The 23,252-nt window shown below is 44.6% G+C and overlaps 1 protein-coding gene across 3 annotated transcripts in view; it reads left to right on the top strand.

Annotated features, from left to right (window-relative positions):
* NETO1 (neuropilin and tolloid like 1) overlaps positions 1 to 19,767 on the top strand; it is a 72,893-nt gene extending 53,126 nt beyond the window's left edge. The window contains exons 8-12 of one of the 3 annotated variants that reach the window (XM_037035734.1): positions 2,163 to 2,391; positions 14,018 to 14,131; positions 15,926 to 16,484; positions 17,484 to 17,558; positions 18,784 to 19,767. In XM_037035734.1, coding sequence (XP_036891629.1) covers positions 2,163 to 2,391; positions 14,018 to 14,131; positions 15,926 to 16,484; positions 17,484 to 17,544 — 963 coding nt within the window. In that variant the 3' untranslated portion in view covers positions 17,545 to 17,558; positions 18,784 to 19,767. Of the gene's footprint in view, positions 1 to 2,162; positions 2,392 to 14,017; positions 14,132 to 15,925; positions 16,485 to 17,483; positions 17,559 to 18,370 lie in introns of those variants that run through there. The other 2 variants (XM_037035724.1, XM_037035743.1) reach the window with 2 other exon arrangements.
* Positions 19,768 to 23,252: the final 3,485 nt, after the last annotated feature.

The raw sequence follows: 23,252 nt of genomic DNA, 5'->3' as shown, positions 1-23,252 counted from the left end.
TATAGTTTGGAGTTAAACATTGTTTTGAAAATTATTGCATACAAATAATAAAAATGTCACTTTTCTGTGTAACTAGTGTTATGGATAGCACTTGAAACAATGGCATATAGGTGTCCAATAAATATGTGGTTGGTGTTGAACAAATGTAGTCAATGAAGGAAACAGAATTTTCAATCAACCATTGAAGTAGACCTTGAAAATTCTTAAGAGGTTGGTAGTTAGAGAATGCGACATGGTTACTTCATGGAGAACTTATTTATGTGCATAAAAATCACTGTGGGATGTTCAGAGATAAAAAGAAGGAAATTTTGCCAGGTTATGGTGTTTAAACTTTTTTTTAGAAGAACTATTTTTTAAAGATTTTATTTATTTATATTTAGAGGGGAAGGGAAGGAGAGAGGGAAAGAAATATCAAGATATGGTTGCCCAGGTGTGTGCCCTGACTGGGAATCGAACCTCGGTTGTTTGGTTCGCAGGCCCGTGCTCAATTCACTGAGCTGCACCAGCCAGGGCCTGGTGTTTAAACTTTTTTCATTATAACCATTTGGAAGACAGTTAAAGATTTGAGTATGGTTATTAGGTTAGTTTTTAGAAATGCTAATATAACTTTGGGACAGGCATTGGGGGTGAACTGGAAAAACACCCAGGACATTTGGGAAACTTGAAATATCACAAAAGTGTCAATGGGGATGAAAAACCTCCAACTTGAGGGTGAAATTCCCAAGAGCTAGTACCCCATCCAATGAGAACATTGAGGGGAAAAGAGAGGTTTCTTTTAACTGAAATAATATTTTTAATGCAGGAGCAGGCATACGGGACCTAAGAAACATTTGTCTTATGAGATTCACAGATAATGAATTAAATAAGGAAAACAGGAATATAGGGTGATACAAGAGTTTAATCTTTAATTGAATGCATGTCTTTAGTTTCTAGGTGATTTATTAATAAAAGAACATTTAAGAGGAAATAGCTGATAGGCATTCCTGTTTGAAAAAAATGTAAAAGGCTTAGGAGACACCCATACGAGAGACACCTTCTTGATTCCAGAACCTGCCCAGACAACCTTCTCGTGGCACCTGAGTGCTCACTGCTCGCAGTCTGACACACGTCTTTGTGCTGTGACTTGGCGGGTGCCTGTTTTCACCCCAGACCTCATTCTGTGTTTGCCCCCATGTCCTCAGGACCCCACGTCTGGTCTGAGACAGAGGAAGAGGCCATGGTCTAGATACTACTGAGTCAGTGGGGAAATGGACAGAGGACTTCTTTCTGAACTTGCCTTTGGAGGGACTGATTGCGTGTCATGTTTAATGCGCATTGAAACACAGTCCCGTCTGAAGTGTGGGTGGCAGGAAGTATCAGGAAGCAGCGTGACAGAGTGGGAGGGTTATGGGCTCGGGGGTCGGAGGGACCTCATGTCTAACGCCAAAGTTACATTGCCTGAGTGTTTCATTTGACCGTGACCATAAAACTTTATCGAGTTGCTGGGAATCTTTAAAAATAAGCTATCATGTAGTTTGTGCAATAGTTTTTACTCATCGGATGTTGACGTAATTGGTATTTATGCGGACTTAGCTAAATGGCTTGACTATAGTATGGTGAAAATAATAGCAGGTTAGCTATCTTTAATTTTTTTAAAATATAGTCTATCTCAAAAGTGAAGCGGCCTAGTTATGTGAAATAATTTCATCAAAGTTTAGTCAGCAGCCACCCTTTGGATGCCCTTCTGCTTCCCTTGGTATTAACACAAACTATTTCTGCCCACGCACTTTCGGGAGTGGAAGTCGTGACGTGTGTTTAACAGGACTGCATCAGGAGTGTCTCTTACACACTCGTGCTGATCCAAACGAAGCAGCAGGACTAGGAAAACTCATCACTCATTCCAGAGAAGTTACGAGGAGAAATAGGATCATTTGGGTAAAAATACTCAGCCAGGGAAAACGGTACATTTACATAAAGAAAGGATAATAACATCTGAAAAAAATATTCCCCACAACGTGAACTTACTCATCCATCCTTCCTTCTTTCCTTCCCCGGGAGACAATAATGAGGTTGATTGCAATCAAGACGGGCTTGTGAGGCTGAGAAAGAGGGACTTCCGGTGCTGGCTGGGCGACTTTCATCTTTTGATTCTGGGAAATGACCGTCCCCTTGCTGTGTTGCAGATCTACTTGCGATTCCTGGACTATGAGATGCAGAACTCCAACGAATGCAAAAAGAACTTCGTGGCCGTGTACGACGGCAGCAGCGCGGTGCAGGACCTGAAGGCCAAGTTCTGCAGCACGGTGGCCAACGACGTCATGCTGCGCACGGGCCTGGGCGTGATCCGCCTGTGGGCCGACGAGGGCAGCCGCAACAGCCGCTTCCAGATGCTCTTCACGTCCTTTCAAGAACGTAAGCCCGTCTTCTGGCCTCCCGTCCCTCCCAGGGCGGGGCGAGGCCAGCCCCGCAGGTGCCAGCGTTTTCTCCTCCTGGCAGTTCAGGTGGCGCCAGGCTGTGCCTGGCATCACAGGCAATCCCCTGCCTTCACTGGGACCAATGTCAGGAGAGAGCTACCTAGAACATTCTGTGTATTTATTTTTTTCCTTGTGTATTGTTTATGCCCTGCATTCCCGCTTTCTCTCCCTAGCCCCACCTCCACTCAGGCCTGTGCTGTCCCCTCCGTAAGTCAGTCCTCCCTTTGTTGTCCGTCCCTGGGTCACACATAGATGTGCTTTCCTTGATCTCTCCACCCTCCTTCATTTAGTCCGCCCCACCCCCTGCCCCACCCCCGCAGCTGTCTGTCTGTTCCACGGGCTTGTGTTTCTATTTTGTTCATTAGATTCCACATACACGTGGGACCACGGGGTATTTGTCTTTCTCTGCCTGGCTGACTTCATTTAGCTTAATAGTTTCTGGGTCCATCCATGCTGTCACCAAAGGTAGGAGCTCCTTTTTTACTGCCGCGTAGGATTCCGCTGTACCAATGTGCCACAGCCTTCTTACCCACTCATCTGCTCTTTGGCACTTGGGCTGTTTCCAGCTCTTGGCCACTGTGAATAGTGCTGGTATGAACACAGGGGTGCGTAGGTTCTGTGTCGGGGTTCTTCGGGTGTGTTCCCGGAAGTGGAATTGCTGGGGCAAGACAGAGTTACCTTTTTGATTTCTGGCCACTCATTTCTGCACAGGTGTCATAGTCTTGCTCAAGACCAGTCCCACCGCTCAGCTGGGACATGATGAGTTTTCTGTCTTGGGCTGAACTCTTACCAAGCTTGTAGAACTGATACAACAGCTTCGGTGAAGTCCGAGTACAAATATTGACAACCGACATAGGAACATTTGGTTGGTTCTCTTTGGTGTGCTTCTCTTGCAGTTTCTGTGAAAGTAGGCAGAGAGAGAGAATGGCTTGGAAAGGGAGTAAATATACAGAAAAAAGTTTCAGAATATATTTAAAATGGCACAGTGGGCGACACCCAGACGTGGATGCAAAGCACAGCAATTTTAGAAAATTATGTTCTAACAAATAATGAGTCACATTAATAGATATATATTTGGAATGTTCTTTAAAAACCATGAATAATTCATACTTAATAAATGTATAGAAATAGAAAATAAACCAGAGTAATTTGAAGCTATACGCTTTTAAATACATCTGAAAATTCAAGAGTTTTTTAAAAATTTTCTCAGTGGTAGGCACAACAGCTAATTTTTTAAAATTCATAAATGCTAAATCTATCAGACAGTTCTTTCATATAGTGAATAAATAGTTTGGGACTTAAGTTGCTCTCTCATCATCCGGTTGGAGTATTCTAGAACACCAGATGTCTTGAATGTCACTCTGTCTTTCTAAATCTTGATACCATCAGAGAGTGTGTTAAATATCTTACTGGGTATTATTGCAGATTTAACAGCAGGCTGTTATCTATGTATTCATTTCAAGAGTTGATGAAAATGTTAGAAGTAGTTCATTTTTACTTCAGCAAGGTATTTGGCCAAAAATCCAAACAATTCTTGTCATTTTCTGGAGTAGAGTGTGAAGATATTCAGGCTCTAACAGCACATTTGGTGTCTCTCCTGCTGATTGCTCTACCATCCCCCACGGATGTGCCTGTGAAAAGGAGTTCGCATGTATTTCATTCAATATTCTTTTTGCCCTTAGACAAGAATATATTGAGAACTTATATCCGATCTAAATGACATATATGGAGGGCTCACTAATATTTTAGATGACACCAAGTTTTAAAAATATCAAGAAAGTCTGAAATATTTTTTTCAAGGCTACGCCATAAGCTACAGTAGAGAGCAATTAAAAGATATACTCTTACATTTCAAATATCAAGTAAATGTGAGTAGTGTAGGGGAACCCTGACTCCTAGGACGTCCTGAGATTTTATTTCATTAAACCCAATGTAAGCCGCTTTAAATAACTGAGAAGAAAAGCTATGCAGTATTAGCTTATATTAGGGAAGTGCAATGCACAGCCCAGAAAAGAGTCTTATGCGAAGCCATACTGGCCCCAGTGCAGGCCGGGTAGCCTGTCCTTTCCTGGGTAACACTGATGAGGACGAGAGGAACTATTCGAAGAGGCTGACCAGGGTGGAGAAGCAGCTGCAATCACGCGAAAAGGCCAAAAGGAGAAGGAGTGTTTTTTTCAGAGATTTTTTTTGTTCAAAATGTAACAACTATCTTAGACTTGTATCGGATGATATGCATTAATAATATCTGAATGGTACGATGAATGTCTGTTAAATTAATTGTAAGGTAATATTTGAGTACAGTTTATGAGAAAAGATGTCTAGCTCATAGGAGCTGTGATATTCCAAAATTGAATGTATCTGATAGAGGATACAGGGGCCGTTGGAGCTGGAAATGGATTATCGTCTACTGGAAACTGTGTCGGGGAATGCCTGTCTTGGATTGGGGAAAAGACTGGCTAATCTTTGAGGTCCCTTCCAACTCTAAGACTGATGAGGATCTATGATTCTTTAAATGTCTTTTCTTATATAAGAAATGGTGAGTGATATCACACTGTGCATGTACCACTGGGAATATTTCTACTTGAGATAAAAGGTATAAATTTCCATGTACATAATTAAATTATCTGCGGAAGTCATTCAAGTGGGTGGACTTTGCAGTGACTAACCCAGAAGACGCAGGGTACTCTTCTGGAAGAGCTCTTTATGTTCCGATGTAGCGGATGGATGACCACTCCCACCCCAACGGTGAATATTGCAAAGGCATTCTTGGCGAGGATCTCGTGCATTTACAATAAGCTTCGATTGGGAGAAAGTTATTCAGTGTCTCTTTGCCTATGCAGTTTTGTTTCTGTATTTATCCAATGGAGATGGGCACATAGAGGTACCCCAAAAGAGACCTCGACATTTTTACCTCTTAAATTTGACATATATTTTTTAACAAAGATAACTTATTTAATAGGTAAATGTATCCTGAGATGAATATGAGAATTTGTTGAACATTGTAACCACCCAACCTTTGCTTAACCATCAGAAGCATCCAAAGATCACCGAGTCAGTAACTAAAGGTCCCTTGGAGAGGTGAAGCTTGTGCTTACCAGGTCCTCTGTCAGACTAGAGGGCTTCCTGGAGGATTAAAGGGTGCTCAGCCATCCCAGCAGGAGCCAAGGAGAAAGAAAGAATGATCTCAAACAGATCTATGGATGTGACTTTTGTCTAAGAAAACAAAACCTAGTGGATTTCGAGCAAGGCCCAGGAGGTTCTTGAGAAAATTATTTCAGCAGAGACGCCATCAGCTTGGACGGAAAGGGGCAGAGGGTCCCAAATACAAAGAGGTTGTCAGAAGCCCAACATCCTAAGGGTGTGAAGCAATCTGGTAAAACTACGTAGCCACAAACACCTGATACCTTTCCAGGACTGTTCTGAGAGCAGATGCAGCAGGCTGGAAGGCAAAGCCCACAGCTTCGGAGGATGAAGTCCTAGAACCTGAAGCACAACCAGGAAAGACCCAGCAGTCCCCCCGATGGGGTTCAAAATGGTCCTGGGCCAGTGATGCCTGTGTGCTCTCCATTCTCTTTGCTCGTGAGCCAGTCTCTACGCCTGTTGCCTCTGCCTGTCCCACCTTTGTGTGTCGGGAGTGCTGGGACACATGGCCTGTCTCCCTGGTTTTGTGACTACCTGCCCGCACAGACGGGAGCCATACTCCAGGGGCCGACGCTGAGGCTCGTTCAGGGGCTGCTCTCAGGAGGTTCATTTTCACCATATTTGGGTGACTGAGGTGGTGAACGTTTGGACTTTGATCTGGTTTGACCTAAGAGGAGATTTTGGACTTCGGGTCGATGTCGTAACGGGGTGGCGCTCTTTCGAGCCTTGGGAAAGCGTGAGTGTACCTTGTACCCGTGAGAGAAAGGAAGCGTGGGGAGCCAGCAGACGAACTGTGACAGGCAGCGATTTGCGGTGACCGCGATATTTTCATTCCCAGTGTACAAGCACTAGTTACACGCCTCCCTGTGTGTGCAAGACAAAACCGTGACTATCATGGGGTCTCGCTCCATGGTCATGTTACATTATGACCATGGAGAGTGGAGGTCTAAGTAGTTAACGCCCCCAATCCCTTGATTTTGAATTAATCCAAAAGGAGCCTTTCCTGGTTGGCCTAACTACACACAAAAACATTGACCATAATGTCTGTGCCCTTTTAAAAGGTGTAAAGCCCAGGATGGAGGAAGTCAGAATTCTAAGCTGTAGCAAATACTCCTTTTGGCCTTAAGGGATCACACCACCATGTCATAAAGAGGGCCACCGGGCAGGGAATGGTGGGTGTCCTTTAGGAGCTGAGAACATCCCCCAGGGGACAGCCAGCAAGAAAGCAAGAACCTCAGCCCTCCCCCCAAGGGACAGGATTCTTTCAATAACCTGGATGAGCTTGGAAGATGCCTCTGTGCCCCAGAGAGGAACCCAATCCAGGGCTCTTTGCTCCCAATACTTCCTTGATTTTCACCTTCTCAGACTCCAGGGGGAGAACTCACCCACCCCAGATTTTTGGCCTTGCAAAGCTGTGAGGTGAGAAACGGGCATTGTTTTAAGCCAGTAAGTTTGTAATAATTTGTAAATCAGCAGCAGAAAACTAGAACATTCATTTAATGTGATAGTCCAAATGTCAATCTATATATGTCACAAATCAGTGACTTGGAAAAATTATTTTTAAAACCTCTGAAATAGCATGAGAAGATGTGTAAGAGTACACATTTGCTATCAGTCAATTAATTCTGCCACTTCCTCTGCGTGTACCACCTTGACTTTAAGCCTCACCCCCTTTTCTAGAGAACGGGGCACTCTCCTGGGGCAGCTGTGAGTTTCCAACGTATGTGTCTGTAGGCAAGGGCGTGGCCGGGAGATGGGGGCTCCCGTTGTGTCTGTTCACGGTGTAACAACATGCACCATGTGCTGAGCACTTTCTTGCCTTCCAATACAAGAGGGCTTTAGAACAAAAGAAAGTGACACAAAATTATATAACCTGCCGGGGGATCCCCTCCCGCTCTTCCCCCCTCCAGCCCTCCCTTCCTTCTCAACATTTAGTTGGTCCAAGGTATCATAAAGATATTACCTGTCAGAAATACTGCAAATGTACAAAGTTAATTTTTGTTGGACACTTACCACTTACCTTGCTCATTTAACTCAAGTCACTGAAGAATCTTATGCATCCGGATGTGCAGATTCGGGGAATACTTTGAATTTAAAGTCCATTTTGCCAAGTAGGGTTTTTTTTTTTTTTTACTTAAACAATCATCTTAGTTTAAATAATTTTGGCTGCCATGTGTGTTATTTAGAATTTCTTAGGAAAGTTTGCAAAGTTTTCAGTGAAGTCTTTAAAAAAATATTTATTGATTGGTTTGAGAAAGAGAGAGAAAAAGAAACAGAAGCATTGATTTGTTGTTCTACTTAACTGTGCATTCAGTGGTTGATTCTTTACGTGCCCTGACCAGGGGTCGAACCCACAGCCTGGCCTATCAGGATAACACTCTCCACCTGAGCTACCTGGCCAGAGCTCATTGAATTTTCGAGATCAAGATTATCCTCAGTAAAGCAGGGGTCTGCCAGGGAGCCTATGCAGAACGAAGGCAGCTCATTCCTTGTAATTGTTTGTGGGATTCTTGGGCATCATTTATATTGATTTTTCGGATTTTGGCTTTTATAGCCTTTGAACTTTGTGTCTGTCACCAAAAATAGGCGGTGTGCGCTTGTTGTAGGAAGATAGAAGACAGTTATTCAGAACTGTCAGCCTTTGAACTGACAGAACTCCAGCTGAGGGTGGTCTATTTATGCTTGGCTCTTCTCTTTATTTACTGCAGGTCCTCCTTAGGGGAGTGGGCACGCTCAACAATGAGACCGAATATAGCACCTTTAACGGAACAGAGTGTCTGCACTAACAACTGTCGAAGATATGTGTCCACCAGGCAGGAAAACAAAGCCAGTTCCAATAATAATCAGAGTAGAGACCCCAAAGACACGCATTCTCCTCCTTGTTGTGAGTCCGGTCACGTCCAATTGCACACAAGGAATAAATCGTGCAGCTGACCCGAGGCAGACATAATCATAGTATAAAATGTGTAATAGTTTCTTGCACTCAAACAGTAACGGTTTTATCATGATGTGGTTCATGCCCTGTGTCAGCAAGGAGGTGGTCTCTGCCCATGGGACACAATTTTCTCACCAAGGTGGTGCTCTTTTCCTAATATGATTTTTGGGCCACAATATGAACACACAATTTTAGCAGAAATATGGGGAGATATCTAATGTAAGTAGCATTAAATTGAAATTTGTGAATAGAATTTCTTACATTAAAAAAGAGATGGAAATACAGCGTACTCAATAATACTGGGTATTTTGACTGATAGCCAAGTCATATTGGAACACAGGGTTTTAGGGGCAGGTATTGATTTTTTCAAAGAATATGAAGATGATCAAGGAGATGAAGAGGAGATGCACGGATCTGTTTCTTGCCTCAAATCTGGCTGTCATTTTTAAAATAAAATGTCATTTCTTCTTATTACATAGCCCAGAGGCCATTTTGAGTTTAAAGTAGAGGGCAGAGGAAAAATTTCCGTGTATTTTTTGGGAGAACAAAGCAAAACATTTATTTTGGGGGTTATTTCCAATGGCTAGATATGAGTTTTTTACATTTTCTGTTTTGGTAATTAGAATAGTACAAAAAATTAGGATGCTTAACAGCCAGCTATGTACACTTGCAATAATTTTGAGCTTTGCTCCCATCTCATCTCTTAGGCAAAGAGAGTGATGGATGCTGGAGGGCCCCGAGTACCAGGAAGTTTTAATAAATCACAGTCTTCAAAGCTGATGGAAGTCAAAGTCAAGAAATGAAGCAAGACTTGGGAACGCTCCCCAGGGCTGCTCTCCCCTTGCTTCTCTGACCACTTCCGTTCTAATTTAAGATTGGGAATGAGGCATAAAAAATGAGCAGAGGTAGATCAAACGCGCGAGCCCGTCTGTGTGTGAGCCCGTGTGTGCATTTACACACATGTGTGTGAGTGTATATATGAGTGTGAGCCTGTGTGCATTTACCCATGCACAAATGTATGTGAGTGTGTATAAGTGTGTGAGAGCCTTGTGTGCATTACACACATATGAGAGTGTGGATTGTGTGGAAGGTTGTATACACACAGACAAGGGTGAACTTTTCACAAATTTCAACTGAAAAAGTTAAAAGAGAGGGTTTTGAGGAAAGCAAGAGGCAAGGAGAAAGTGTGTGGAGAGGACGGGCTTCTGGCAGAGCCCTCACCTGGTGTTTAGATAATGTAACGATTTTTATGGGAAAACAGGCTCAGGCGTCACTTCAGTTCCAGACTTTCCCAGTGAAGACTCTGTTCTTTGGCTCTGAGCTCATCTACCAAAGACAGTTTTATTAACCACAGAGCACAGGCATTTCAACAACCAATATCTCAGAGATAAACCTGCCATTTTACTTCCATTTTGTTTTAATATTTTATGAACAGACTTTAATGGATTTCTGGATTTAAAGTGAAATGGAGAGAGAAAAAGTGACTAATGGAGTAAGCATTTAGCACCGTTAGCATTAAAATGACAATTATAAATCAAAAATCTTCCGTTGTACTTTCACAGTTGGAACACTTATCACCACGTGGTATGATGCTGAAAAGTGACGATATGTCGTGATTAAACCTCTAACATGACAGCATGGAGGTCGTATGATTCTTTACTAGTTTTAAAGGAAACTTCTTTGTGTTGAGTGCTCTGGCTGCCTTTCTTTCTCTTGTGTTCCCTTACCTAATTCAGATGTGCTCAACATTCTTTTGCTTAGCTTCTGCTGAAGTTCTTAGTTCTTAAGAATCAGGAATATAGAGATATGAACGTTGTTCATATGCATTTATGGTTTAATCATCCTGCTTGAGTGAAACGCTATTTCCCCCAAACATGGTGCATGCTGCCACCTCGTGGTAAGAGTGGGAACATATCAAAATTTAAAAAAAGAAAAAGACCCCAGAGAAAGTGATGGTCGTGGAAACTGCCCCTGTGTGGTACTCTGAATCTTGAGCATTGCTCCCTTTGCATTGCTAGTAAACCTGGCTGCCATTTTATTGCAAGTAAACCTTAACTTCGAGTTTCTCCCATGTAACCTTAGGAAATAAGGGGGCTGGTTCTAGAGAGGCAATAGCTTTTGACCTAAGCGTCCTGAGTTGCTAAGTCGAATTCGTCCTCGGCAAAATGGTAGAACACGTGCCTTCCGGCAGCAGTGAGAGAGCGAAGACACGAGGCTGCAGTGTAGTGTCTGAGAGGGTCTCGGTTTGGGTTGTGTTTGGAAACCACGGCCCTGAAGGTCCCTTCTCCGTCTGGATCACGCCAGTCAGGGTGTTCGGCGCTCGGGGGATGCTCGGGTGTGCAGCGGGCCAGAGTTTAACGCTTCTCGGTATTATTTATCAATGCAAACAGTCTGTGAACGGTCACGACAAGTCTGAACATGGGAAGCCATGCACCAGTTTTTAAAAAGGCAAAATTTTGAAACATCATGCCTCTGGCCTCAGAGACCTTGTGAGAAAGATGGTAAGCCTATATGACATGTTGAACGCTCAGAAAAATAATAAAGGATTGAAGGGAAAGATAATTTCCTGTTCGATCAGAATATGTCAGAGCCGTGTCGGTGAGAGAGCTCTGGTACGACTGGGTGGCCGAGTGAGGAAGGGGTGTTCAGGACAGATGCAGGCCAGGAACGTGGGCCCAGGGCGCCTCCTGGAGGGTGCTGGCTGAGGGGGTGGGCCCCCAACACCCTGGATGGACCAGTGAGAACACAGCTTGCTGGTGGAGCCGGGAGTCTAGTGTTTTTAGCACGAGACAGAAATGAGACTCTCTCATAATCCATTGCCTACCTGGATTCAAGTGAGATAAATACTCAGGCAGAAGCAGGAAAATTCAGACTCCGATAGATTTTCTGAGAGACAGAACTGCCTTTTGTTCAAGGAGTATAAATCGTTGCATGGTTGTGTCTTAGCCCAGGCGAGATGTGCTCATTTGTTTGTTTCACCGCCGTTTGCAGAGCAATTCTAAATATATTAGCAAAGGTAGGGAGGAAACAGTGAAACAGGGCCTGGGATGAGCCCAGTGGACCGGGACACCGGTGTGACCGCTGGAGGTAAAGAGGTGGGTGAGGGTGTCACTTACTGACAGTTCCAGCTTACCTGCCCCCCGCCCTTTCTGACCTCCACCACTTAGTAACCGATGCGGGACATTGGCAGTCTGTAAGACGTTGTCACAAGGACAGAGCAGCAGAACCTGGAGCGAAGTCACATTTGGAGAATTTGGAATTCAGATCTCAGTACTCTCACCAACACACTATTGTATTTCGCTCAATCGTAGAACAGAAAGTCATTTTTATGTATTAATGTTTATAAACCAACCCATTCTATTTAATAGTAATTATAATAATGTTTCCCACTCCTTCTGGGAGGTCAATAATTATTTATGCTCTTTTGAAGGAGTTCTTCACTTGGCGGGTAACTGAACTCTCAAGGCAACTGCAATTTATTAGGGAACGTGTCCTGTACATATTTTTACTGAGCCTTTTGCAGCCGTTCCGATCGACTGGCTGGCAGAAAACTTGTTGTGCACATTCTGACAACACCCAGTCCCCACTAAACAGACCCGGGCAATTCTGATAGAGTCAGTATGGCTGACTACAGAAATTCAAATGCAGTTTCTTAGGAGCAAGCAGATTTGGGCAATGGTATCCTGGGCCATTAAATTTCACATTGTAAGAGGCTAACAATCCACCCGCCCAGTAAAATGTTAAGCGGCAAACTTTTCCAAACGGCAGTGGAACATTTACTGCTCTTTAATCCGTTTTTCTTTTTCAAAATGACTGTTACATCTTTTTACTCTTTACCCAGGGACCTCAGACGAGGTAGAGAGGAAGAAGAAACTTCGTTCTCCTGGGAAGGGCTGGGGGAGAGGGCCTGGATTCCCTTTGCTGGCCAGATCTTTCTTTTATGGTTTGATTCTCCAGACTTGAGTGTTTGGGTTCTCTTTCTCTTTTAAGAACTCCCCTAAGAGTGTTAAAATATAGTGTTAAAATAATTTGCATTCTGCAAGACATTTTCCTGATCATTTTGATTTATTTGGTAAATACAACATGGGGTGTGCGCCAACCACCCTCCCCCAGGTTCGACTCCCCCAGCTTAGTTGCCCTTGGCCGGGAGCCTTAGCAAAATCATGAACAGTGATGAACACACCTTTTTATGTTGTATGTATTATATACTCTATTCTTATAGTAAAGTAAGGTAGAGGGAAGAAAATGTTTTTAAAAATCATAAGGAAGATATATTTACAGTATTTATTGAAAAACATGCACGTATATCTGGACCCGCGCAGCTCCAAAGTCAGTGTGCATTTAAAAATGTTAACTTCCTAAAATACCTGCAGTATGCTCCCGTAACTTCACTGCAGTGTTTGGATAATACTGCTCGTTAACTAAGCTGTGCTGATTGACTGGCCACTCTAAGCTGTGTGTCGCATCAGGTGTGTGTGGTATCTAGCATTGCCGGAAGGCCTAGTCTTCCAAGAGCCGCAGAGGCATTGTTGGAAAGGGTAACCCCTAGGATTGCGTGGTACCAGGCGTGTGGGGCGATCACGAAGGTCAAAACCAGAGTTGGCTTCAGAGCGCGGCCTCCACCCTGGAAGCCCCAACGCGGCTCTGCCCTCGTGTGCCCTGGTGCTCGGCAGTGAAAAGGCTGCGTTTCTCCCGGTGTTGGTGCCAGGCCCCGCATTTCGTCTCCAGCCCTTCCTTCAGCCTCCGTCAAATCCGTGTAGCCACGTTTCTCAGGTTTGGGTACCTCTTCTTGCAGTTGCCTCCAGAACCCCAACTGTACGGTGCCGCCCGGGAGTCGTGGACCGAAGTTCCTAGCATGCGTGAAGTCCGTGCCGTGTGGGCTAATTTCACCTGTGTCGCTGCCTCTATCTGTATATGTTGAAAGTTGGTGGGGATAATCCATGTTTTCCTTAGGCTGGTCAGGGTAAATTTTCTCCTGTTCTGAGTGTCCCTAAGCCTCTTTGTTTTTTCATATGTTTAACTAGTATGACGGGGTTTGGCCCGAAACGTAACTCTTTCGGTAGTATTTTTAAACATACACTTTTCAAAATTATTTCAATATTTCAGTTATGTCCTTGGGCTCGGTGCAGCTAAGCTCATACAAATAAAATGGGAAGCGTAATGTTATGTCCAAGGTGGGCCCTTCGGTTTTGCTCAATGAGTGCACTGAGTAAAAAAAAAAGAAGAGGTGGATGCCCATGGACTTCATTTTCACCATGGGCGTCCCCTCACCTGTTTTGCCAGCTCAGCAGCTCTAGGGGAACGCTGGCTCCGCTCATCACAGGAGACATCATTTCCACCCCGGCAATGCTTCTGAGAAGGGAAGGTCGGGCCGTGTGTCTCGGGCGGCGGCAGATGAGCTCGGGCTCTTTTGCCCGCAGGCGCGCGGGCCCCGGGCGTTGCCCCGAGCGCCGGTCGCAGCCCCGTGTCTCCCTGTCCTTGCTTCCAGCCCCCTGCGAAGGCAGCGCCTTCTTCTGTCACAGCAACATGTGCATCAACAGCTCCCTGGTCTGCAACGGCCTCCAGAACTGTGTGTATCCCTGGGACGAGAACCACTGCAAAGGTAAAGACGGGCCCTCGCCCCGGCACGGCCCCTGCCCGGAGGTGGCCGGGACACGCCCGCCCAGGCTGCGTGTCTCAGACGGCCTCAGAAACAGAGGGTAGAATGGCTTTTATGGGCTGTGGGTGCTTCGGAGTGCATTGCAGAGCCGTGTGCTCGGTCCTTTCTGGGGCCATGGCCAGAACGTTCTCATGCATTGAGGCCCAGGGGACTCTCAGGAGCCCTCGCAAGTTCCTTTTTGTTCAGAGTCAGCGTGACCCAGTTTGCGAAGGGAAAGGACAGGCAGGTCGCACTTCTGTGCCCCGCGTCTGGTCTCATCTACTGAACCGGGTACGAGCCAGACCCCGCCCACAGCAGCCAGGGTCAGGCGGTCAGTGAGAAAGGCAGAGCCCCCCGTCCACTTCTGGAAGGTGGGAGGTGGCGATGACCAGTTTCCTATCCGAGGAACCACTTTGGAGTAGATGGTCGCTCAACTATTGTGTGAAGATCCAGGTTGTTTCCCTTACCTTTGAGATTTCTATCAGCTGCAGCACCGCCCACTCTGGTCCCATGCAGGGGCAGGGCCGGTGACCACCTGTCCTGCTTAGGAACAGGCCCTGGGTGGGGGTGGTGACACCTGGGCCTCTCAGCTGGCCTCCCCAGATGGCCCCCAGACCCCTGCCTCTGCCCCCACCTGCTGGCAGTGAGTGAGCTGGGCCCCGCCTCCTCCACCCTCTGCACCTTGAGCTGAGCCTCCCTGCTCCGGGTGGCCCTGCTGGGGTGGAGCGTCTCACACAGGTGGGGGAGCCGTGCTGGCTGTGTTGGTAGCCGGCTGTCCGGGGAGGTGCTGTCACTTGGGTCTGGGAGCTGGAGGGAGAGGGGCCCTGTGTTGTCATCCCGTCTCCCTGAGCGGGAGACCTTTGTTCAGGGTGTCCTGGGGGCTGCAGGAGCTGGGAGCCCCAGACTCGCACTGACCTAAGGGAACTGAGAGGTGGTTCTGAGGATGCTCCTGCCTCCTTGTGCTGTTGGTCATTAGGGCAGCTGCTCAGGCTCCACATCGTTGGGGTTTTTAAACACGATTTTTACCAATTAGGGTTGTTTCACTGGGGAAACGGCCCAGAGATGTCTTCATGCCACCATTCCAGAAGTGTCTGTCTTGAAGTTCAATTACCTTTGGGGGTCAGATTATTGTTAGTGCTTTGACTTCAGTTATCCACGTTGGAAATAAATTCACAAAACTACGGGTGCAGCCACGGGCCCAGTGGTTGAGGGTGGAGGTTTTCTCGTACCTTTGAGAAAAAAATACTGTCTTTAAACGTAAGAAATCGTTCTCAAATGTCACCCAGAAAGTCCCACGAGACCTTCTCCAAACGTACATTTACATTTGAAGCCGGGAATTGGACAATGGGAGGAGCATTATTACATAATGCATCTGAGGCTGGGACCCAGGGTCCTTTTGAAAGTTTCTGTTACTTTAAATATTTTTGCATTGCTACTTATTGATTTTAGGGTGGGGAGAGAGAGGGGAAGAGGGAGGGAGAAAGAAACATCAATTAGCTGTTCCACTGAGTTGCGAATCCATTGGTTGATTCTTGTATGTGCCCTGACTGGGAATTGAACCCTCAACCTTGGTGTGTGGGGACCACGCTCCAACCAGCTGAGCCACCCGGCCAGGGACCTTTACATGTTGCTAATTTTTAAAACTTCCACACTCAGCCTGTTTCATTGTCAAGTTCTCGGTGCCCGCTCTGACTCCCTATTAACGCGTGGTGGGTGTGTCTTGTTTTCTATGTCGCCCTCCCTCTCCCCAACCCGTAGAGAAGAGGAAAGCCAGCCTGCTGGACCAGCTGACCAACACCAGTGGGACTGTCATTGGCGTGACTTCCTGCATTGTCATCATCCTCATTATCATTTCTGTCATTGTGCAGATCAAACAGCCTCGTAAAAAGTATGTGCACAGGAAGTCAGACTTTGACCAGACAGTTTTCCAGGAGGTGTTTGAGTCCCCTCATTACGAGCTGAGCACTCTCAGAGGGACAGGGGCCACGGCAGACTTTGCCGACGTGGCCGACGACTTCGACAACTTCCACAAACTGCGGAGGTCCTCTTCCAAGTGCGTCCACGACCACCACTGTGGATCCCAGCTGTCCAGTGCCAAAGGCAGCCGCAGCAACCTCAGCACAAGAGACGCGTCTGTCCTGACCGAGCTGCCCGCCCCGCCCGCCAAGCCCCTGGCCCCGCCGGCCAGCCGGAGGAACATCCTGGTCATGAAACATAGCTACTCCACGGACGCCGCGGACGCCTGTGACATCGACGAGATCGAGGAGGTGCCCACCACCAGTCACCGGCTGGCCCGCCACGAGAACGCCGTGCAGCGGTCAGTATCATAGATTTCTTGGTGACAGCTAGAACCCCGAGGACCGGAGTGCGGCCAGAATGTTGAGTTGGCTGTTCGTCTTCATTTCTCGGTTTCTCTTTTGATTAATGATTTAAACCAGTGTCTCTACTTCTTCCCCTTTCTCTTTTTTTTGGCTTTTCACTGCCAGCCATATCCCCCACCCCCCACATCTGTTCATGAATATATGTGTGAGAACATGCAGACCAAAGATACTTTCTTTATCTCTACACATATATGACATCCTCCATTTCTACAATCATTAGGTCGTAATTTATATTACGCACTTACATTGCTAATTTGCTTCCACGTGGTCGCTAATGTTGTCCTGATTGATATTTATATTTTTTAGTATATGAAATGATATTTGGGAATAATTGCCTTACCAAGATGGTTAACCCATCTCGTCAAAGAATTTTAATGTAGAAATAGCATATTTTGCAATACAATGTATTATATTTTGGGTATTAAAAGGAAAATACTGTTGCCCACATATTACATAATACTTATATTACAAATCATATAGGAGAGTATGGCGTGCTAAAGTACTCCAATATATACAGTGAAATTTAGCTCAGATTAGTAGAAACATTTCATTTTTCCTTTTACTATAAAGACAGTATGATTTGTCCTGTATCATTAGCCCTAAAATTAATAAAGCTTTTGGGGAAAGAAAATCTAAACTTAGGGAAAAAATGATTTTAAATCCCCAAATCCCATCTACATATGTTTTGTTTTGCATGTTTGCTAGTGTTTGGTTTTATCTATAAATGTACATACTTCCTCAATGAATTCAGGTGAACCATAGATCTCCAAAGCCTTAACTATTTTAGTTGATTTACTGTCTTTGCATGCTGATGGCCAAGACTTACTTCTGTAGTTTTATGAAATTCCAGGAATGCCTTTGAGTAAATGTGGGTGTGCATATTTGTTTTCTGTGCAAATAGTACTTTGTTGAGTGAAATAGACGTCACGTTCCAGGTTCTGCCTCATTGGGTCTCTAAGCAAACACGAATCTGAGTACAGCACCACTAGGGTCTAGAGAGGAAGCACAAGGTAAGCGGTGCCCGTGGTCCCTTCTCCCACTCTGTCGTGTTCTGTGGTCGTGCAGTGTTTTGTCCCAGCCGTGTCGTGGTGTTTTGGGGAATGGGCTATCTAGTCACGATTTCTTTCATAGAAGTAGAATGGGTTCAATGCTGATGGAAGGATGGTTCTTAGTACATGTATCTTTAAAATAAATACTGATAGTCTCACCATCAAGCATGGTGCTGCAATGCTATTGAAAGAGTGTTTGATTAAGATAAATGCTACATGTTCTGAGGTGATGATGCAAAAACCAGTGACCTCATCTGAGGAATACCAGAAGAAACCCAAGGTTTTCATAATTAAGCAATGATTGCCTCAATATAACCAAAATTGATCTATAAAATTGATAACAATTTTATTGATTTAATGTGGCTATATTTTACTCCAAACTTGTACACTAAGAACTTCGTGGTACTTGCCACACAATTTATGCCCCTGTGTTTTTGCATGAGTATATAGTTTATTTCATCAAAATTCAATGCAGCATGTTATGTTGAATGCTTGATGACGTAAAACGTTTCATCAGCGTCTGCTGTCTCGCTGTGCATCTGATTGGTCACTGAGGGTCACAGTGCTTTGCTTTCGGCTCTTCATAGCACCGATATTAGACTAATCGGTGTCCGGCGAAATCGATAGCTAATCTCTTCAGAACTCTTCAGACCTAGCAACTGGTTTTGAATTAGGTGAATACATTTCCACACTCCAGATTACCTGAATAAGTTGGTGTATTTGTATGCATTTTTCACTGGGAGAAAATCGTTTTAACTGTGTTTTATTTTCAGAGAAGAACTATTTATACAAACACGGGGACTGTGCAAAGAAAATTCTATAGTGAATTGTGAAAAGTGGACATATTTCTAAATCCATTCCACTGCCTTTATCTAAACTTAAGAATTACAGACCTTTGTTATTTCTTCAGCACGACGCCCCTGCCGCACACTGACGTGTTCCTTTTGTAATTCGGCTGCTGGCCACCAAGTGCTCCTTAGTGTTTAAATACATTTTGAGATTTATTGGAAACCTGAAGAAGACGTTAGCTCCCGACTCAGACGCCCCAGCTCCCTCTTCCCTCTCCCTTCCACTCTGTCTCTGTGTGGCCCCGAGTCTCTGTTCTGTGCTTGCGCCCCGTGGGACATGTGGACAAACACGACGGGGTATGAGCTCTGTGTCACATGTGTGTTGTTTTTTCACATAGACTGCTGGGGCATAGTGCGCTCCTGCGGGATTTGGAACACGCTTCCAGGAAAAGTGGGAAGGCGGACCGTGGCCACGCCAGCCTGAGGTTTGGTGGACTGACTAGAACGCCTGTTGTGTTACGATTCAATGCAGCCAAAAGTCACGAGTAAAATTACCAGATGGCAATAAGAAAAATCTCGTTTTTTGGTCTTTTTTCTGTACCCCCAATTCCTTTTTTTTATATAAAGGAAAATGCCCGGTTTCAGAAATAGTGTTTTGGAACCGGGCATTTTACCCTTTGCCCCCTTGGGTAACGATGTGTTTTGACCAAGCACTTAGCAATACGACCGAACGGACAGTCACGGGGAGTACCCTGCATGCCAGCTCCGGGTGTTCCCGTCGGAAAGACCTCCTTTCTCTCGGGCACATTGTAAAAAGCATGCGTCCTCCGACACTGCTGTCTCTTCCACTTCGTGCCATCTGCTTGCTCCTTGTCACTTTTTATATAAAGAGGATATATAAAAATGTATAGTAATTTCCTAACTGGAGTTAAGAGAAATGTTTTCTTTTATCAGAGTGATAAAAAACTGACGAGCCCACTTTATATCAACTCTCTCCACATCGTAGGCTGCAGGAGGCCCGTCGGCACGGAGGCTCGTGTCTCCGACATCTTACAGGCGTGTGTTCCTTTCGGAATAGGAAAGTCTTTTTTAAATGCTTTAACAACTTTAGGCCATTTTATGATCCAAATTGTACCATTCTGAGTTGTTTTTATACCAAGGCACACATATGACAAGATGTGTTTCAATATAAATAAAATGAAATCATGTCATATATGCAATTGCTGTTGAGTTATCTACATATTCTGTCAGGTTTGAATTAGCCATTGGGTACTTTTGAAATATTGAATATGCATCCTTAGCAAATAAATTCTAAATGCCAGAATTACTCTAAATCTGCTTACAAACATTTCCCAAACCCCTGGATTCTGTAGAATTCTGTCCTTCAACCGAGAAAGCAATCTGTTCGGTCCCCGGTCCCACTGGGTAAGTCATTTGCAGGTGCCCCTGTTAGGAATTCAATTTTACACATGTCACAAAAACAAATGGAAAAGAAAAGAACATTTTAGCGACAGAAAAATTTTAAACATGATCATAACAATTCTGAATAGTCTATATTGGAAAAGTGTCCATTCCAGAATAGTCACTCATATGGATTTCAGAGGCCGGTACATAGAAAAAACATTAAATGTGATCATAAAGATATTTTAGACACGTCGATTATGTTAAAATTCAGACTTTTTAATTGACTTGAGTGAGTTTTTTATTATCATGACTACTTTTATGCCCTTTAATCCACAGTATACACCTGCAGAGGTTATTTTTTGAAGTGATGAGCCATATTTTATATTGCTTTATCTGGAAATTTTCACGCGGCCCTTTACACTCAGAACAAATCATCCCAGGAAAGGATGATGCATAGGCCAAGACCCTTGACAACACCCAAAAGGCAGGAAAACGGATGCGGTGAACCCTCACGGTCACTCTGACCTGTCCGGAAGCCAGGCCCTCCGGGTCTTCCCAAATGCACAGGCTGCTCTGCTTTGCTCATGCAAAGCTGGACAGGGTGTCCACCAGAAAGCCACCAGTGGAGGCCTGACACNGGCCTGCCAAAAACCCCCCCCCCCCCCCCCCCCCGCCCCAGCTACGCTACCTGGGATGGTAAAGATGGGTTGCCTGCGTGTATTGAATGCACAGCGAATCCTTGGGGATACAAAGGGATTTCAAACAGTGAATAGGCCCCTTTAGTGATAAGACTCAAAACTATTTATCGCTGAGCATCCACTAATCAGAAAAGACAGTGGGGCAATGCTGAGGCAGGGTCCTGGAGGTGGTCTGCTGTCCCCGGCCTGGTTCTGGACACCGGGTCTTGGGACAGGGCGATGGGAATGGTTCTGATAGGAGGCTCTTTGAGAGCCAGGACGGAAATCGATCCGTATGTTGAAGACTCCTGCTTACGGACGCCCTGAGACCACACCACCTGAAGCCCAGCCTCTGATGTACGTTCGGTTGGGCAGATGCCGGTAGGTAAGGGGGGAGATCTTCCGAGCCTTCTGGGATGTTTCCATCTGTTTCAAATCATGTTCTTTTAAGAAATAGTTATATTTTTGGTAAAGTGGTTTCCAATAGCAGTTACGCAAGGGGGTTATTACTTCTGTGTTTTCGCTAATATGATTAACTCCTGTGTTAGGTCATTTGAAAATAGCCACTTTCACTTCATCTCTCTACGTTTGAATTACTTCCAAAATCTGGGAGGCGTAGCGTGGTGTGAAATACCCGTGAGGCCCCGAGGTGAGCTTTCTGCTGCTGTCCAAGGGCCTTTCAGTTGCTAATTCAGATGGGTGTGCTGACTTGGAAATATGATTTTTCTGTTTTATACATATATTGATCAGGGATAAAACCTGGTTTAATACACACACTGTTCTATGCATCACACTGCATAATAGACATGTAATGTTTGATTTGTCATGATTAACTGCCTTTTATTTGGATTATCAGAACATGGCTATGAAACTAATTGGAGGTCAGTGGTCTTGGGGTTTTAAGGAATAATTCTCATTGGGTAGATGCTGGCTTTTCTGTTTCACATTATTTTTTTTTACTAAAGTTATGTCAGTGGGCCTGACTCTGCAAACCGTCTTTCTTGCTGTTTAATACAATTAGATCTTTGAGATTACCTAAATATTCACTTGAGCTATTGGGTCAAATTTTCCTACATGTTTTCCCCTTAGGAATTTGGGTTTTCTTCAAATTGGATATAGTGGTTTTAAAAATTCCATTAATGGATTTTTCTCAACCCAAGAATATCGTAATAAAGTGCACAATATGGTACTGATCTCTGTTATTTTTATTAAAGTAATAGCAAATAATTCATTGATGTTCTGGTGATAAACAAGAGCATTTTATCTTATTACGAAGTTTGTATATTTCAGTGATGAAAATTCTGTCAGACTCCAACTCTAGGGGGGTAAGTTTAATAAACAAAATCTTTAAAATGATCTGAATCCTAAATGTATGTGATTTGAAAAGTAGACGCCAGGTTGGGGCAACCCGGCTGAGGCCAGCCCGTGAGCTTCCAGGTCACACTTACCGACACTCCCTCCCTGTGCCCATTTCTGGCAGTTCCGTGACACAGAGGTCCCTGCCAAGAAATTGTTAAACAGGGGAAAAAATGAAAGAAGAATTAAATTAATTGTTAACCTCTCATCCATTTAATTGCTATTTCTTATGCCCTACTGAAAGGTTGAATAAAGCAGCAAAATGTCTTGTTAAAATAGCCAGAGATGTGTGCTTTATTAAAGTTGTTTTTCAGTAAATCTGAGGCTCTTTGTTAATTTAGAATTACCCTGATCAATTCTATTAATGAACTGAAGTTGCACTGTGGGTTTCTTTCACTGAATAATATTATTCAAGTAAATCAAATAGGGTAATGAAAACAAACACAGGTGACTGATGTCAGACACTCCTAACATCTGATTTTTTATTGTGGGCTTTGGTTCTGTACTACCTTGTATGCTATTAAAGAAGCAGATGCCCTCTGAATTTGTCTTTAATTCCTCAGAGGTGTGAATAATAGACCCAACCTGCGTCAGACACCTGTCAGTAACCAGGGTGGTTTCCAGAATGTTCTCACTGCTGCTCTGCATGACTGTGGAGTGACACCACTTTTTTTCTATCCATGAATGATAATCGCAGTCAAATGCTCTTGCTGGGTTTTGACTCCTACCCTCCGTCCCAAATCTGAGGCACATTTTTTGTTGGCTCATTCTTTGGAAAATCGTTTGTTTTGCCCTCCTCTTAATAGTCACAGGTATAGACACACATGCAAAAGTGACCAGAAGGTGTAATGTATGCATTACTTAAAACATTCTTATTTTATTGCATGATAAAATGTGTACTCTTCATTCCCTCTTTCATGAGTTGAATTAATATTAACATGGCCAACTTTTTCAAGCCTGCACACTCTGTACGAGGGTTCTTTCTGAGTGCTTTGGGCATGAGACCGAAACGGTGGCAGCCTAGAGGGACCAGGACTGTGGAGCCTCCTGTGGATTGTGGGGCGGTAGAGGAACAGTGCTCAGAAGAGCCAGGTGAGACGAATGAAGCCCAAGATCATCGGCTAAGTTTTCCACCTCAAAGAGCTCATTGATTTCTTCTAATTTTGTATAGAAGATAAAATAGAGTCAACTGTCTAGAGAATACCATACAGATCGTGTTTTCTAATGTAGAAGTTGGTAGCATCAATGTGGGCATAAAAATATATTCTCGAGGGGATCAAGAGAGGTTTAGTTGTATAGCTGTCCTTCCCAAGCAGGTCCCGAAGGCTGGAGACCGTTGTTGAGCAGTGCGAGATTTCCGCCCGGGGAGACGGGAGCGGGAGGGCCGTGCGCTGGAATTGGCTGGGGCTGCGGAGCAGACGGATGAAGTA

The sequence above is a fragment of the Sturnira hondurensis genome, unplaced genomic scaffold (genome assembly GCF_014824575.4).
Source record: "Sturnira hondurensis isolate 20B ecotype Veracruz unplaced genomic scaffold, ASM1482457v3 Scaffold0001872, whole genome shotgun sequence".
In the NCBI taxonomy this organism is placed as follows: Eukaryota; Metazoa; Chordata; class Mammalia; order Chiroptera; family Phyllostomidae; genus Sturnira; species Sturnira hondurensis.
Note: the sequence above shows the minus strand (reverse complement) of the source record. Positions and strands in the feature narration are given on the sequence as shown.